Source organism: Pantherophis guttatus, chromosome 2 (genome assembly GCF_059756535.1).
Source record: "Pantherophis guttatus breed Tessera chromosome 2, ASM5975653v1, whole genome shotgun sequence".
NCBI lineage: Eukaryota > Metazoa > Chordata > Lepidosauria > Squamata > Colubridae > Pantherophis > Pantherophis guttatus.
This window is the reverse complement of record NC_142064.1, coordinates 1,141,725-1,158,932: the sequence shown is the minus strand read 5'-3', so window position 1 is coordinate 1,158,932 and position 17,208 is coordinate 1,141,725. Positions and strand designations below refer to the sequence as shown.

At 48.1% G+C, this 17,208-nt stretch overlaps 1 protein-coding gene across 4 annotated transcripts in view; it reads left to right on the top strand.

The window, feature by feature from the left end:
• Positions 1-17,208, top strand: part of IL11RA (interleukin 11 receptor subunit alpha) — a 92,482-nt gene that overhangs the window by 26,938 nt on the left and 48,336 nt on the right. For all 4 annotated transcript variants that reach the window (XM_087885446.1, XM_087885449.1, XM_087885447.1 and 1 more), the window contains exon 2: positions 11,197-11,307. In XM_087885446.1, coding sequence (XP_087741572.1) covers positions 11,305-11,307 — 3 coding nt within the window. In that variant the 5' untranslated portion in view covers positions 11,197-11,304. The remainder of the gene's footprint in view (positions 1-11,196; positions 11,308-17,208) is intronic.

Here is a 17,208-nt window from a genome sequence, read left to right as displayed (position 1 = left end):
CTCTGACGATCAGGCAACTCAGCTGGGATCGTCAGAGCCTTTTGAAAGAAAAAAAGCCTCTGATGATCCGTGGCTCAGCTGGGCATGGGGGGCGGGGGCAGGGATTTTTGCTACCGGTTCTCCGAACTGCCCGCCGCCATCGCTACCTACTCGCCCAAGCCGGTCCGAACCGGGAGCATTTCACCCTCTTATGACTGTTGCAGCATCCCCAGGGTCACGTGATTGACACTTGGATGCTTAGCAACTGACTCACTTTTGTGACCGTTTGCAGTGTCCCGGGGGTCACTTGATCTCCTTTTGCGACCTTGGACCAGCCAAGTCAAGGGGGAAGCCGGATTCACTTAACGACCGTCTGACTAATTCAAGAACTGCAGTGATTCACTGAAGAAAAGTTCTGGCAAGAAAAGCCGTAAAACGGGGGCCGAGCTCACTTAACAAATGTCTCGCTTAATGACATAAATTTGGGGCTCAGTTGTGGTCATAGGTTGAAGGCTACCTGTACTGAGATTTGCAAGCTCCTCATGGCCTCTGTGTGTGTGTGTGCACAGCATCTCAATGGCTTGGTCCCCCCACCCTCCGGTTTTCTTATTTTAGGCCGTTAATAAATTACTAACGAAGTGCAGAAGCTTCCCCGGAAGAGAACGTGACTGGACAGGGAAACAGGGAAAGATTCCTTCTCCCCCCCCCACCCCACAAAAAAGGCTGCTTGTGGTTGGACTCCCATCTTGATGGGGAGGCTGCAGCTGTTGCCCCCCCCCCCCCCATCTGGGCCTTTCTGCCTGAGGCAGCTGCTTGGCCTTCTCCCATAGCCAGGCAAGGGAGCTGGGGGCTGGTTCCAGGGGCCAAGATGGGGGGGGGTGCTCTCTGTGGGGGAGGAGAGGGGCTGTCTCTGGGCCAGACCTTGGGGAGGTGGAGGGGGGGGCTTTTCCACTGGGCAGCCCTGATGCTTTCCTGCTAGTTCTTCCATCCTTTGAACCTTCTGTTCTGAAACATCTGGAAGAAAAAGACAGTTTCTAGTCTAATTGCTGACAGATTTCCTCCAAATTCTGGGGGGAGGGAAAGGGATGGGGGGCTTGGACACGGTGCCAAGCCAGAGAAAGCCTCCGTCTCTTGTCGGTTGCAGGCACCCAGCTCATGCTGCAAAGACAGAAGTTATGGTCCTTCCACCTTCCCCAAAGCAGAGGGAGGGATGGATGGATGGACACATGGGTGGATGGGTGGATGGATGGATGGATGGGTGGATGGATGGATGGATGGGTGGGTGGATGGATGGTGGATGGATGGATGGATGGATGGACGGGTGGATGGATGGATGGATGGATGGATGGGTGGATGGATGGATGGATGGGTGGGTGGATGGATGGTGGATGGATGGATGAATGGATGGACGGGTGGATGGATGGATGGATGGATGGATGGATGGATGGATGGGTGGATGGATGGATGGATGGGTGGGTGGATGGATGGTGGATGGGTGGGTGGATGGATGGATGGATGGTAGATGGATGGATGGATGGATGGGTGAATGGGTGGATGGGTGGGTGGATGGATGGTGGATGGATGGATGGTAGATGGGTAGATGGATGGATGGATGGGTGGGTGGATGGATGGATGGGTGAATGGATGGATGGATGGATGGTAGATGGATGGATGGATGGATGGATGGATGGGTGAATGGATGGACGGGTGGACGGGTGGATGGATGGATGGATGGATGGGTGGGTGGGTGGATGGATGGATGGATGGATGGATGGGTGGGTGGGTGGATGGATGGATGGATGGATGGATGGATGGATGGGTGAATGGATGGATGGATGGTAGATGGATGGATGGATGGATGGATGGATGGATGGATGGATGGGTGGGTGAATGGATGGACGGGTGGATGGATGGATGGATGGATGGTAGATGGATGGGTGAATGGATGGACGGGTGGATGGATGGATGGATGGATGGTGGATGAATGGGTGGATGGATGGATGGATGGATGGTGGATGAATGGGTGGATGGATGGATGGATGGATGGTAGATGGATGGATGGACGGGTGGATGGGTGGATGGATGGTAGATGGATGGATGGATGGATGAATGGGTGGATGGATGGATGGATGGATGGTAGATGGATGGATGGACGGGTGGATGGGTGGATGGATGGTAGATGGATGGGTGGATGGACAGATGATGGAGGGACAGATGGATGGACAGATGTGACTCCTGGCAGGTTGATGCAGCCAGAACAGAAGAGGCCCCCCAGAGTTAATCAGCAGGAATTTCTGGGCTAACTAGGGGAGACATGATAGCATCTTCCAATATTTGAGGGGCTGCCAGAGAGAAGAGGGGGTCAACCTATTCTCCAAAGCACCAGAAGGTAGTACAAGAAGCAAGGGATGGAAATCAATCAAGGAGAGAAGCAACCTGGAATAAGGAGAAACTTTCTAACAGTTGGAACAATGTCGGTTCCCCTTGAACCCGCCATGCCAGGCAAAGACCTCTGCAGAAGTCTGTGCTGCCTTCATTGCTCCTAGCCGGCTTCTGTTCAAGGGGCTGCCATCCACAAAGTGCGAAGAGGAAACCAAGCAGCTGAACTTTCCTGACAGTGAGGACAATTAATCAGTGGAACAGCTTGCCACTAGAAGTTGTGGGTGCTCCATCACTGGAGGTCTTTACGAAGAGATTGGATAACCATTTCTTTGGAATGGCAGAGGCTCTCCTGCTTTAGCAAGGGGTTGGACTAGAAGGCCTCCGAGGTCCCTTCCAATTCTGTCATTTTGTAGGGGGCAGAAGAGGGCAGCTTCTTTGTGGGCAGTCTGCAGTCCCGCTCTCAGCCAGCCTTGGCCAGGGAAGGGTCTTCCTGGAGCAGTGACAAAGCCCTGAGGCCCAGCTGCTTGAAGGGTCCCAGTAATGTAAGGGCGTCCCTGGGGCAGAGCAGCCCTCCCAATGGCCAACCAATGCCCTCCCCCCTTCCTGCAGAGGCCAGGACAGCTGCTGCCTGAAACCCATCTTCCCCAGCCCCACATGTGTCGGGCATCCTAGATTGCCAACAAGCCACGTCTGGGCACCTGATGGGTTGACCCTGCTGTGTTGTCCAGGAAGGGAAAGGCAGGGGAGCTGGAGGGGGCGGCCTCGAATGGTGACAGAAGGGGGGGGGTCTTCAAAGGGCCTTTTGCTTCGGTTCTGCTCAAGCAGCAAAACCTGTTCTGTGGCCTGGATGGCTGGTTGGGTAACAAGGACAAAAGGCCTCACGTTACTAATGCCATTGATTTTCTGTCAACCAATAATGCAGTGCAGATGAAGCAGCTCTTCCTTTTCTGTCAGATGCCCAAGAGCTTCCTTTTCTTTCTGCACACACACACACACACACACCACAAGAACCTTGTGAACCAAATTTTCTCGGAGGTCAGCTCTGGTGGGCAGGAGGTCCTACCTCTTTGGGTTTCCAGCAACATGGATTATCCCAAAAAAGATTTTGGAGGGCCATTCTTGCAAAATTTGGGCCTTGACTTCCCTGCAGACCTCCCCCCCATACATACCCACCCACCCACAAACACACAGTGCTTCCCTTTCTGGGCTGTACGTGGCCGGGTGGCATTTTTCTGCCGCTTTCTTCCTCAGGCCTTCCATCTGGGGTTGTGTCTGGTGCCTGAAGTTTCCTTCCCAAGTTATCCGCCTTGCACATGTTTACTTCTTGCAGAGTCATAATTTATCTCGACTGATTGTTTGCCAAGCTGCAGTGAAGAATGGCAGAGCGTGGGGGGGGGGAATGCTGTGCTTAATACTGGGAAGCGTCTAGAAGGGAAGGATGGAGAAATTGCAGCAAACAGCACATTTGCTTGTCCAATGTGTCGGAAAATTTCCGGCCAAACTTTCAATCTATGCACGTTCTTCCACAGGAGGGCAAAATGATCCGTCAGACTGAGTGGATAATCACCGTCATCATCATCTTCTTCTTCATCAGACTAATAATTAGAATAATAATGAGAATAGAGCTGGAAGGGACCTTGGAGGTCTTCCAGTCCAACCCCCAGGTGGATGTCCAGTCTCTTGAAAACCTCCAGTAATGAAGCACCCACAACTTCTGGAGGCAACTTCTGTTCCGCGGGTTAATTGTTCTCACTGTCAGGAACTTTCTTCTTGTTCTACCCTCAGGTGCTTTGGAGAATAGTTTGACCCCCCTCTTCTTTGGGGCAGCCCCTGAGATATTGGAAGACTGCTATCATGTCTCCCCTAGTCCTTCTCTTCATCAAACTAGACATACCCAGTTCCTGCAACTGTTCATCATCGTTTGTTTTAGCCTCCAATCCCCTAATCCTCTTTGTTGCTCTTCTCTGCACTCTTTCTAGAGTCTCCACATCTTTTTTATATTGTGGTGACCAAAACTGGATGCAGGATTCCACATGTGGCCTTATCAAGGCTTTATAATGTGGTATTAACAGTTTATGTGATCTTGATTCTATCCCTCTGTTGATGCAGCCTAGAACTGTGTTGACTCTTTTGGGAGCTGCTGCAGAAGGCAAACTCTCCATCTATGTGCGTTCTTCCACAGGAGGGCAAAACAGTCCATCAAACTGGGGGAGATGCTGCAGCCAAACTTTTCAAAACTTAATCCAGCCTGAATCTTAGCAGAGTTGGGTACCACCAGACACACACACACATTTTTCTCCACTCAGCAGTTCCAATCCCCACGGCTTGTAAAGGGGCTAAGATTAGAGAGAGGCAGATAAGGGAGCTAACAGAGGCACTGCCCCGGGGTGGGGGGGGGGAGAGCATTAAACCAGCCCGAGTGAACAGAGAAGATGCCCCTCCCCCAAAGGTTACAAGGCCCTTTTGGTGTGCTGAGCCAGGGTTTCTGGAGGATCTGGCCTCCCTGCGGATGAACCTGGGAGCATAAAGAGCAGGTGGGCCCTGGGATTTGCAGGGGGATAATGGTCCCACAGTTGAACTTCTACTGGTGCTGTTCACTTAAGAGCATCAAACTTGGCAACATGAAGATAGGTGGATTAACTTCCACAATCCCCCAGCCAGCATCTTTAAGATGGGTGGACTTAAAATCCCAGAATTCCCCATGTTTTTTTTTTTTTGTTTTTTTTTTAATATGATTTATATGCCGCCCTTCTCCGAAGACTCAGGGCGGCTTACAATGTGCTCAGCAATAGCCTTCATCCTTTTGTATATTTATACAAAGTCAGCTTATTGCCCCCACAAACTGGGTCCTCATTTCACCTACCTTAGAAAGGATGGAAGGCTGAGTCAACCTTGAGCCTTGGTGAGATTCGAACCCTGCAGTAATTGCAGGCAGCTGGTCTTAAGCAGCTTAATAACAGGGTGCCTTAAACCCCTGTACCACCAAGGCTCTTGGGTGTTTAAGATGGGAAGACTTCAGTTCCCAGAATTCCCAGCCTGCATGCTTTAAGATGAGTGGGATGGGTGGTGGAAGAGCTGCAGTGAACATGGGACATCAGCCAGCCACATTTGAACCCTGATGGGACACGCTTGGTGTGGTGGAACCCAGTGTCAGGGCAGGAGGGGGACTCAGAAGCTCTCCCCCCACCCCACCATCCTTATGAGCTTGATTTCCAGCATTTTGCTCCTGCTTTTCCACAAAGGAAAACAACCCTGGGGCTCTAGGGTGCCTCCTCCTCGGTTGCCCCTCTGTGTCCGTGAGCCTCTGACCATCCTCTGCAAGACAAGGAGGGGTCATCTTCCCATCAGAAATGGGGTATGGGAAGTGTCATTTGAGTGGCTTCAAATGGGCAGCTGTCCTCCATGGTTCCATTGGTTGATGAAGGATATTCTGGGAGGCACAGGCTGAGTACAGAATGACAGAGCGGGAAGGGATTTACAGGTTCCATCATCAGAATAATAATCAGAAGAGAGCAGAGCTGGAAGGGGCCTTGGAGGTCTTCTAGTCCAAGGGGGGGGATCCTTTACCATTTCAATGACTGTCCAGTCTTCTTCAAAATTTCCAGTGATGAATCACCCACAATGTCTCAGGGCAAGTTGTTCCATTGGTTAATTGTCCTCACTGTTAGGAAGTTTCTCCTTCATTCCAGGTTCCTTCTCCCCTTGGTTAGTTTCCATCCATTCTTGGTGGTTTGGAAAATAAATTGATTCCCCCTTTGGGGCAGCCCCTCAAATCCTGGAAGACTGGTCCCTTGTCTCCCCCAGTCCTTCTTTTCTCTAGACTAGCCAGACCCAATTCCTGCAACCCTTCTTCATATGTTCTAGTCTCCAGGCCTTTAATCATCTTAGTTGCTCTTCTCTGCACTTTTCCCAAAGTTTCAACATCTTTTCTGTAATGGGGTGACCAGAACTGGATGCAGGATTCTAGGTGTGGCCTTACTAAGGCTTTACAAAGTGGTACTAATCCTTCCCGTGATCTTGATTCTATGCCTCTGTTTATACAACCAAGGATTGTATTAGCCTTTTTGGCGGTTGCCAAAAAAAAAGGGGGGGTCTTCTAATGCAACCCCCTGCTCATGCAGGAGGCCCTATAACCATTCTGGACCAATGGTTGCCTGGTGGCTCAGCAGACTGATAGCATTGTGATTAACACCAGCTGTCTGCAATTACTGTAAGTTCGAATCTCCCCAGGCTCAAGGTTGACTCAGCCTTCCATCCTTTCTAAGGTAGGCAAAATGAGGACCCAGATTGTGGGGGCAATAAGCTGACTTTGTATAAATATGCAAAAGTATGAAGGCTATTGCTTAACGCATTGTAAGCCGCCCTGAGTCTCCGGAAAAGGGCGGCATATAAATCAATTTTTTTTAAAAAAATCACTTTTTAAAAACCTCCAGTGATGGAGCCCCCATAACTGCATTCAGCTGGACCCTCTGCCCACCCCAAGGAACCTCATTCAGGACGAACAGAGGGCAGCCCTGCACAGCTCTTGGCCTCCCCAGGAAAAAGGGGTCAGACTCCCTCCCTTTCCCCACACCACGGACGGGCACAACATGGCCAGGAGATGCCAGCCCCGGTCCTCTAGGCTGGCTTCCCTTCCTATTGTGGAAGGGAAAGGCTGGGACTGTCCCCAAACGGTTTCCTTCCTCTTCTGCTAAGTCTCCCCCGCACACCCCTGCCATGCCCTGATCGCAGTTCCCAGCCTCCCCAGCCCTTCTTGGGAAGTCTGAGAATTGAAACTTACTCAAAGGGGCCTCAGGAAGCAAACCGCCCTGATTATCATGTGCGAGTTCCTGATTATTTGGAAGTCTGTTGTTTTCTTCCACTGAAGAACCTGCTGACCTTCTTAGAGGCACCGAAGGGAATTGTGGCTTCTGCAGAATGTGGAGGCGCTTCCTTTCCCCAAATGCCCCAAAGAGGAGGGGGTCAACTTATTCTCCAAAGCACCAGAAGGCAGGACACGAAACAATGGATGGAAATCAATCTAGAACTAAGGAGAAATTTTCTGGCAGTTAGAAAAAGCAATCAGTGGGACAGAAGTTGCCTTCAGAAGTTGTGGGTGCTCCAACACTGGAGGTTTTTAAGAAGAGCCTGGGCAGTCACCTGTTTGAAATGGTATAGGCCGCGTCTCCCACTTGAGCAGGGGTTGGACTAGATGACCTCCAAGGTACCTTCCAGCTCTATTCTTGCAGGATCATCTCCTGCCATCCTCCCATCGTCCTGTGTGCTCCCACAGAGTGGGCCTCCTCAGGGTGCCGTCAGTCAGATAATGTCGGCTGGCGGCCCCCGGGGGGGAGAGCGTTCTCTGTGGGAGTGCCGACCCTCTGGAACAGGTTGCCCACTGGGCTTAGGCAGCCCCCGACCTCCTCTCCTTCCGCTGCAAACTGAAGACGTGACTCTTATCAAATGGGCTGATCCGTTGGGGGATTTTTACGTTGAAATAATTTTAATTAATTTTTAATTGGATTTTAATTTTTATGTAATTTTCAAATTTGTTGAATGTTTTCTTTGTAAGCCACCCTGAGTCCTTCGGGAGAAGGGCGGCATATAAATTACATACATACATACATACATACACATTCTGATTGGCTGTGTGTTGTGCCAAGTAGGGGTCCCACTCAGGCAGGAGGTGGAGGCTGGGTTTCTCCATCTTCAGAATAATAGAATTGGAAGGGACCTCGGAGGTCTTCTAGTCCAACCCCCTGCTCAAGCAGGAGACCCTATATACCATTTCAGAGAAACGTTGTCCAAGCTCTCCTTAAAATCCTCCAGTGATGGAGCACCCACAACTTCTAGTGGCAAGCTGTTCCACTGATTAATTGTCCTCCCTGTCAGGAAAGTTCAGCTGCTTGGTTTCCTCTTCGCACTTTGTGGATGGCAGCCCCTTGAACAGAAGCCGGCTAGGAGCAATGAAGGCAGCACAGCCTTCTGCGGGGGTCTTTGCCTGGGGTGGCGGGTTCAAGGGGAACTGAGGAAAGCAGCCAGCCAAGCCTCAATTGTGGGGAGCAGCAGGGCAGGAGAGGCGAGGGGGACCTGTGCTGGCCCAACATCTCCCGCCTCGTGTCTCAGTGGGAAAGTGAGGCTGGGGGAGCAGGCCCTCTGTCGAGAACCCACCCCCCTTCTTCATGGGGAAGTGAGGGGAGGGGGGCAGAAGCCCCTGTGGCACCTGCCTTGGGCAGAATTGGGGGAGCTTTGAAGAAAGCAAGCAGGAAACTGGCTGAGGTGTTTGAACCTGTCAGTGGGATAGGAATTGTTGGCCCTCTCTCTCCAGGATTAGAACCCACAGCCGGGCTGTCCAGTGGCAAATCTTTGGAGAGAGGCAGGCACTGCTCCTGGGGAGACTTTGGGAGGGCACGGGGTGGCAGGAATTGAGGGACAGGGAGGGTGGCCGAGCCAGGCCTTGGGATTTGGAGAGGCACTGGGGAATTATTTTTCTTGGCTGGAAAAACTTTCCAGAAAGTTTGTTGAAGGCCTGGCTGTGTCATGGAGCCTTCAGACAGTGCTGAGCTCACGTTCCTTTGGTTTCCAGTGTTTAGATTTTCTAGGGATGTATTGTAACATCAGAAGTTTTCGTTTTCGTTTGATTTTGCAATGAGCAATATTGCGTTGATTTAGTTTATTTTCTTTTCTATCTGTTTTACTCGAGTTATGGATTTGGGGCAGTGTACATTACAGTACTCAGAATTGGATAACTGGGCAGACTGGAAATCCAGTAAATAAATAACATAAAAACTCAGAATATAGGCTGCAGTTTGGCAATATTTCCACCCTAAAATGGATTTTTCACCAACTCTTAGTATTTTATTTTTTTTCCTTAAATGTAGGTATTATTTATTTGTTCCTTGTTTGTTTGTTTACATTTGTAAGATGCCCAGCTCCATTACAACTTTGGCTGACATACCATATGCAAAATTTAAAATAAAACAATCCATGAAGTCGGTGTGATTAGTGAGGGGAACAACCTGCCACAAGATCCTTTGGGTGGACCATCAACGTTTTCAGCTAACAAACCAAAGAAAGAAGTTTCTGGGTGGTGTTTTGAGACAGTTGAGATTTGATGCTATTATCTTATTCTACTGCACCAAAAGGAATTGGATGTCAAGGTGTTTTCTTTGTTTTTCCCCTTTGCTCTACACTTTCTCTTCCCCTCGCCCCTCTTATTTTTCCCTTATTTTCTGCTGTATTTTGTATCATATTTGGATGAAGTAATAAACATTTTGAATGACAAAGAATGAACATTAAAAAGAGCTGGGAATCAATCAAGGGGATCCACTGGAGCACAGCTGGACTGTGGGGTCCTTGATGCTCTCTGAGCTTGGCTGTTTTCTTGCAGATGTTTCATGACCCAGCTAGGTAACATCATCAGTGATAGAAAGGATTGAGGTTTGTGGAGAGGAGGAGGAGGGGGGGGCATGTGACAGAGGTTTCCAAACTTGGCAACTTTAAGACTTGTGGACACCAATTCCCAGAATTCCTCAGCCAGCACTTCAATTCCCAGAATTCATGCTGGCTGGGAAATTCTGGGAGAGTTGAAGTCCACGAGTCTTAAAGATGCTAACATTGGAGACCTCCGCTTGACGGGATTGGTGCCCACTGGAGAAATGGGGCTGTGATTATGGAGAAGCAGAGGTGCCGCCTTGGCCCTCTGCCCAAGCCCAACCACAGAAGAGGCTGCCAGCCCTTCCTTCGACTCAGACGGGCTCCTCTTCCCAACCGCTTGTGGGTCAAAAGGGCTGGGAATCCTCCCAGAGGACAATGCAAAGAAGGGGGGCTGTGAATAAGGAGGGGGGGAAGGAGGAGGGTCAGACCTGGCTAATGGGGAGGCCAGTGGCACCCAGGGGGTTCTCTTCCCGGTCCATGTTCCCAGCTAAACATGGCCACATTGCCAAGAGTTTACCGGACAGAAGTTAGCGTGTGGGAATTTCTTTCTGGAAGATCCAATCTGAGCCAGTTTCTGGGACCAAAGCTTTGTTTTTTCCAAACTTCCCGACTCGACTCGTGTTGGAGCCCATCTTCAGGGAACGTCTCTCTCTCTCTCTCTCCGGAGTATGTGCCCTGGGCTGTTCTACACATTGTATTTATATGGTTTATACGGTTACAAGAGAACGAGAATTAACAACTTTATAGCTGGCCATCCTAATTAACAACTCAAAACCCCATGCAACCAGGAACCACAAAGAAGAGGGGAGTCAACCTATTCTCCAAAACAGGATAAGAAGCAAGGGAAGGACACTAACCAAGGAGAGAAGCAACCTAGAAGTGAGGAGGAATTTATTGATAGTGAGAACAATTAGTCAGTGGAACAACTTCCCTCCAGACGTTGTGGCTGCTCCCTCACTGGAGGTTTTTAAGAGGAGACTGGACAACCATTTGTATGGAATGGTATAGGGCCTCCTGCTTGAGCAGGGGGTTGGACTAGAAGACCTCCAAGGTCCCTTCTAACTCTGTTATTCTATTCTATTCTATCCTATTCTATTCTATTCTATTCTATTCTATTCTATTCTATTCTATCTTCTATTCCATTCCATTCCATTCCATTCTATTCCATTCCATTCCATTCCATTCCATTCCATTCCATTCCATTCCATTCTATTCTATTCTATTCTATTCTATTCTATTCTATTCCATTCCATTCCAAATGCAGCACATAGAACAGCCCAGGGCACATATTCTGGAGAGAGAGAGTCTGAAAGCTTGGAAGTCTAAACCTCTGGCTCCAATGGCCGACCCAGATTGGATCCTGTAACATCATCCTGGGACACGTAGATTCACCTTCATTTGCTACTTGTTTCTCTCCAGATACTTTGGTCCTGCGACTGTCAGAATTCCCACCCAGGAGGATGGTTCTTTGCAGAGGTTCACCGTTCCAGCCATCCTGATGAAAATGTAGCAAGAAGGGATCTCGTGATGGTGAGTCGTCCATAAATCTGGTTCTAAGAAGGTTGAGAAGAGTCTAAGCTGGATGGAACCTGAGTCTTCTCAGAGAAGACCAGAAAGTTGACCTGGGCTGAGGTCCCTTTTCACACTTATGTTCTCCTGGAAGATGGATTGCTCTTAACCTTGGCAGAAACATCCCTGTCACAGGAGGCTGTGTTGATCCAAATTATTGATCACATGACATGAATTTACTTAATAAGAATGTTTAATTTTGCTACCTTCGGATAGGTAATACAGTTATATTTAATAAACCTGGGTATTAGGTCATACTGTATCTCATGTTATGCTTGCTTAGACCAGGGGACCCCGAACGTGGCACCTTTAAGACTTGTGGACTTCAACTCCCAGAATTCCTCAGCCAGGCTGGCTGAGGAATTCTGGGAGTTGAAGTCCACAACATTTAAAGTTTGGAGACTCCTGGCTTCGATACTTCAGGCAATTGGCTTTTGCCATAGATGAGCTTCACAATCTGGACTTGGTGGCTGTGGGCTCACTTCCCTTCCGCTGACCTGGTGGCCCATTTCAAGGACTCCCTCAGCGAAACAAGCTGACAGGCAGAACCTTCATGTGGAGACAAATCACGTTCTCTTCCTGCCAAATTGAATGCACGCTTATGATTTCTGTGCAGCTGTTCACCGTTTCGAAAGAAGAAAACATGAATATTTATTTATTTCCTGCAAATTTATATAACCATCCGTCTCTTCTGTGGGACTCTGGGTGGCTCGTGAATTCAAATAACAAAAAAGAAAAAAAAAATCGTAGAAACGAAAACAATTTAAAGGTTGAAATAATTGAAACTGATTAACCAGAAATATGAAACACGGGGCAATGCCAACCAACAGCTTACGGGCAATGGATTCATTTTGCAGGTTCTACACACCCACAAGGCCCCCAAATCTGATGCTTTGGGGTCAGTCTAACCTAAGAGGAGATGATGTTCCCAAGGGGGGTGGGGGTTATGTGCCATGGCAGAAAGGGGTCTCTCTTCCTGGCCCCATAACCTGCCCCTCTGATACAATGGATGGAAAAGTCAAATAACCATGTAATAACCAGAAGCAAACGATCCATGTGATAAGGGGAGGCTTGGCATTAAGGATAAGGGGTCCCTCTCTTGCACCCAAAGATTGCGTGACAGCACAGGAGGTACTGGGAGAACGAAAGGAAGAATGGATTCAAATAAATGGCAACCCTTCCTTGAAAACGATGTGTTAGATATAAATGCCTCATCCCCTATTGTGTAAATAATGTATATAAGAGACATCAAGGGTTAACTGATTCTTTGACTTATAATATATTCATGACTCATCACTTGTACATATAGCTCCACCCATTGTGTATATAAGGAGCTGATCACCACTATTCCTTTGCTTCTATCTGCGAATATTCAGTGAATATAGAATGCCTTATGTAAATAAAAGAATTTATATTTAAACTATAAATTCTCAAATATTTTATTGAGTCTGATCCAGAAAATATTGCAACACGATGTTTCCCACTAGTGAAAAAATGGATGTTGAAATGAGACGGTTCAGCAAGAGAAAATCCAAAATATACCTCCAAATCAACCATGAAGTATTTACTGAAAAGAAGGAAAGGGGCTTTTGGAAGGGCCTTTGCAGCCCTTCATAGACATGAAAACACGGGAGGACATCTCAATTATGGGTGCCTGCAAAGAGAGCTAAGAATATTTCTGAGTTGGAAGAATCCTGTAAGGGAGAGTAGGGAAAAAGATAAAAGGGACTTTATGGCTATGGGAAATATGGGAAGCTCTGATTTCTGCCAAAGATAGATAATAGAGATCCAGATTTCTGCACCTGCCATGCTCCCCATTTTCAGCTTCTGAATCTGTAAACAGCTGTGCACCAACATGCATTCACGCATGAAGAAAGACACTCTGCAACTTTTTACTCTGCAGAAATGGTGTCGGATTGTTCATTTAGGGATTCTTTGATAAGAGAGGTGCCTAAATGTTTGCATGCGCCGCCTCACCCCGAAGGCTGCCGTGGGGAGAAGCAGGGAAGACTCCTCTTTTCCCGAGACGCTGCCTGCTCTTGCAGCAGACCCTGGATTAGTTTCAAGTTTCCAAAATCAGAAGCAGCTTCCTTCGGCCCCCGGTGTTCCCCTCGCCAAGCCCCTTGCCGTTCCTGCCCCCCCCCCATCCACCCACTTCAGGAGCCAGCCCCCCCCCACAACCCAGGCCTGCCTGAGACAAGCTTCCCCTTTATTCTCCCCTCTCCACCCCCCACCCCACCCCGTGCTTCGCATCCTCCTCCTCTGGCACGGCACCTGCAGCATCTGGGTTTGATTAAACCAACATAGGCACCGTTCGGTCCAGCGAAGATGATTTTCCTCCATCGGCTTTGTTTTCTTAAGCAGCTCCAATTGAGGGGATGGGAATGGGAGCCAAGGGAAACGCACCTGAGGGACTCTTGCCTTACGCTTCTGCCTGCCGGGCCAGCCCCAAAGACGGCCCCTTGCATTTGGGACGGTGGGCTGGAAGGCTGGGTCTTTGGCTCTGGTCCTGCTGACAGGGGAAGGGGTCCTGCCAGCTGCCAACTGTACCCTGGCGAAGGCTGTTCGCTGCTGCAGCCAGAAGCTCAGCGGGACCAGCACGGAGGAGCCCTCCGGCTTGCAAAGAGGGGCAGCACAGAAAAGGAGGGGGGATTCGAATTCTGGGGGGTTTAAGGGGAGGGGGTCGGCTCATCCTGCCAGGACGCCTGCTTCAGTCTTGCTATTGTTGCTTTTTTTTTTTTTTTTTGCTTTAATGTATATGCCGCCCTTCTCCGGAGACTCAGGCCGGCTTACAATGCGTTAAGCAATAGCCTTCATACTTTTGTATATTTATACAAAGTCAGCTTATTGCCCCCACAATCCGGGTCCTCATTTTACCTACCTTAGAAAGGATGGAAGGCTGAGTCAACCTTGAGCCTGGTGAGATTCAAACCTGCAGTAATTGCAGTCAGCTGGTCTTAATAACAGGGTGTTTTTTAGACCACTGTACTACCAAGGCTCTTTTCCAGCTTTCTCTCTCTCTTTCTATGTCAGAGGCCAAATTTGCAAGCTAAACTCCCATAATGCGCTGGGAGGTGGGGTTGGGACCCTCCCCAGATCGCCTGAATGATGGCCTGGGTATCCCGGGATGAGGTCACGTTGCTTTGAAGGATTTTATTTCATTGTTGCTATGCAAGTAGACCTCGATTTACAACTGAGCAAAAAAAGCCTGTTACTAAGCAAGACTGTTGTTAAGTGAATTTTGCCCCATTATACAACCTTTCTTGCCACAGCTGTTAAATTAGTAATCCGGTTGTTAAGTAAACCAACTTCCCTCACTGACTTTGTTTGTCAGAAGGTCGCAAAAGAGGATCACGTGACCCTGGGACACTGCAACCGTCATAAATACGAGTCAGTTGCCAAGCCTCCGAATTTTGATCACGTGACCTCGGGGGTGCTGCAAGGGTCATAAGTGTGAATAACGGTCATAAGTCACTTTTTTCAGTGGCATTGCAACTTTCAGTGGTCACTAAATGAATGGTTATAAATTGAGGACTGCCTCTATCTTGTACTTATTCGGGAGTTGTGAGGCACCAAAGTTTCACTGAAGATGGGCAGCCATGTAGATGTTTAACATAAAAGAATAACAATAATATGTTAAACTTTCACTGGCCAAACAGATGAAGCTGTAATGCAGCCAGCTGGGAGATGGGGAGGCCGGCTCTCTCGCCCCTATATAGGTGGTCCCGACTTACCACGATTCTTTTAGTGACCATACAAAGTAACGATAACACTGAAAAAAGGGATTTACAACCACTCCTCACAATCACAATCATTGCAGCATCCATATGGTTATATAGTCAAAATTTGGGTGCTCGGCAACTGGTCTGTATTTGCACCCACTGCAGAGTCCAGGAGTCACCCGGTCACTGTTCGAGACCTTCCCAGCCGGCTTCCAAAAGGCAAAGTCAATGAGAGAAGCCGGATTTGCTTAACGAACGTCTGATTCGCTTAACAGGGCTGATTCACATAACAACTACAGCAGAAACAGTCGTAAAATTGGACATGATTCACTTAACAACAGAAGTTCTTAATAGATTAACAGAGTTGGAAGCGACCTTGGAGGTCATCTAGTCCAACCCCCTGCCCAAGCAGGAGGCCCAACACCATTTCTGACCGATGGCCGTCCAGTCTCTTCTTGAAAGCCTCCAGTGGTGAAGCTCCCACAACTTCCGGAGGCAATTTCTGTTCCATGGGTTGATTGTTCTCCCTGTCAGGAAATTCCTCCTTATTTCCAGGTTGAATCTCTCCTTGATCAGCTTCCATCCATTATTCCTTGCCTGGCCCCTCACACTGGGAATATCTCTGCTGCACAAAACTCCACATTTATTTATTTTATTTATTTATTGGAATTTGTCAAACAAAAAGGAGAACAAGAATAAGAGAATAAAAATACAGTGACAGGGACAATAGGCAGGTTAGTGCACTTATGCACGTCCCCCTCTACTGACCCCTTAAGTATGAAGTGAGGTCCACGGAAGTCCACTTGTGACTGAAACTGTGAAAATTTGTAGCTGAGACAACTGAATGAGGCGGGGCATTCCAGACTTTGACAACTCTATTACAGAAATCATATTTTTACAGTCAAGTTTAGAACGGTTTACACTGAATTTAAAGCGGTTGTTTGCAGGCGTATTATTGCAATTAAAACAGAAAAAGTCATTTACAGGTTAAACATTACTACGTTTAATTTTGTATGCAATGCAAGTGATGCAGTTCCAAGTTATCCAGACGGAGACTTTTGAGCCTCGTAGCCTAGGGAATTCTATTGTGTAGAGAAGAGTGCAAGACTTTTCTCGTGAAGTACTTCTGAACTCGCTCGATTGTACTGATGTCAGATAAATTCCAAACAGTTGAACAATACTCTAAAATTGGTCCAGCATAGGTTTTATAAACTCTAATTAGCAATGCAATGTTTCCAGAAAAAAAGCTTCGCATTGGCAATAAGAAGGGCATCCAGCTATTAAAACACTCTGCTAGCTCCATTCAGTGGCCCAGACTCCACCCGCAAGAGATTATGGGGTCGTTAAATGAAGATGGTGATTCCTTGTCTGGCCCCTCCTTTCTGTGGCAGCCCCACAAGTATTTGAAGGCTGCTATCCTGTCTCCCCTGGTCCTTCTCTTCACTAGACTAGCCAGGCCCAGTTCCTGCAACTGTTCATCGTACGTTTTAGCCTCCAATCCCTCTAATCCTCTTTGTTGCTCTTCTCTGCACTTTTTCTAGAGTCTCAACCTCTTTTTTATAGTGTGGTGACCAAAACTGGATGCACTTCTGTCCCAATTACGGTCATAAGTTGAGGCCTACCTATACTAATGAGAGAGGGTCAGTTAGGGCTGATTATCAGTTCGGATTCTGCCCATGTCCTACAAGGGTCCTGGGCTCTTTGGGGAAAAAATTAGCAGGAATCTGGTAGCCCCTTTTCAAAGTCCAAGTTTTTATCCCAAAGCCTCCGTTTTTGTGAGCCGCACCTTCCTTCATCAGAGGCATGGAATGGCTAATTTGGGGAGGGAGAGGTTTTGTTTGTTTGTTTGTTTGTTTATGTTTTATTGGATTTATATACCGCCCTACTCCCGAAGGACTCAGGGCAGTGAACAGCCACAGAATAAAACACATAAATACAAAAATTTAAAATAGAATAAAAACAAATTAAATAATTTGGCTGAGACAAATTTAAAGTACCCAATAATTTAAAAACAAATTAAAATTTACATTTAAAAGGGGAAAAGATTTAGGCCAGGCCAGTAAATGGATGGACCTGTGTTGGCCAGGATGCCAACACGGGTCCGTGTGAGGCACAGGACTGGCACCCCTTCAATTAACAA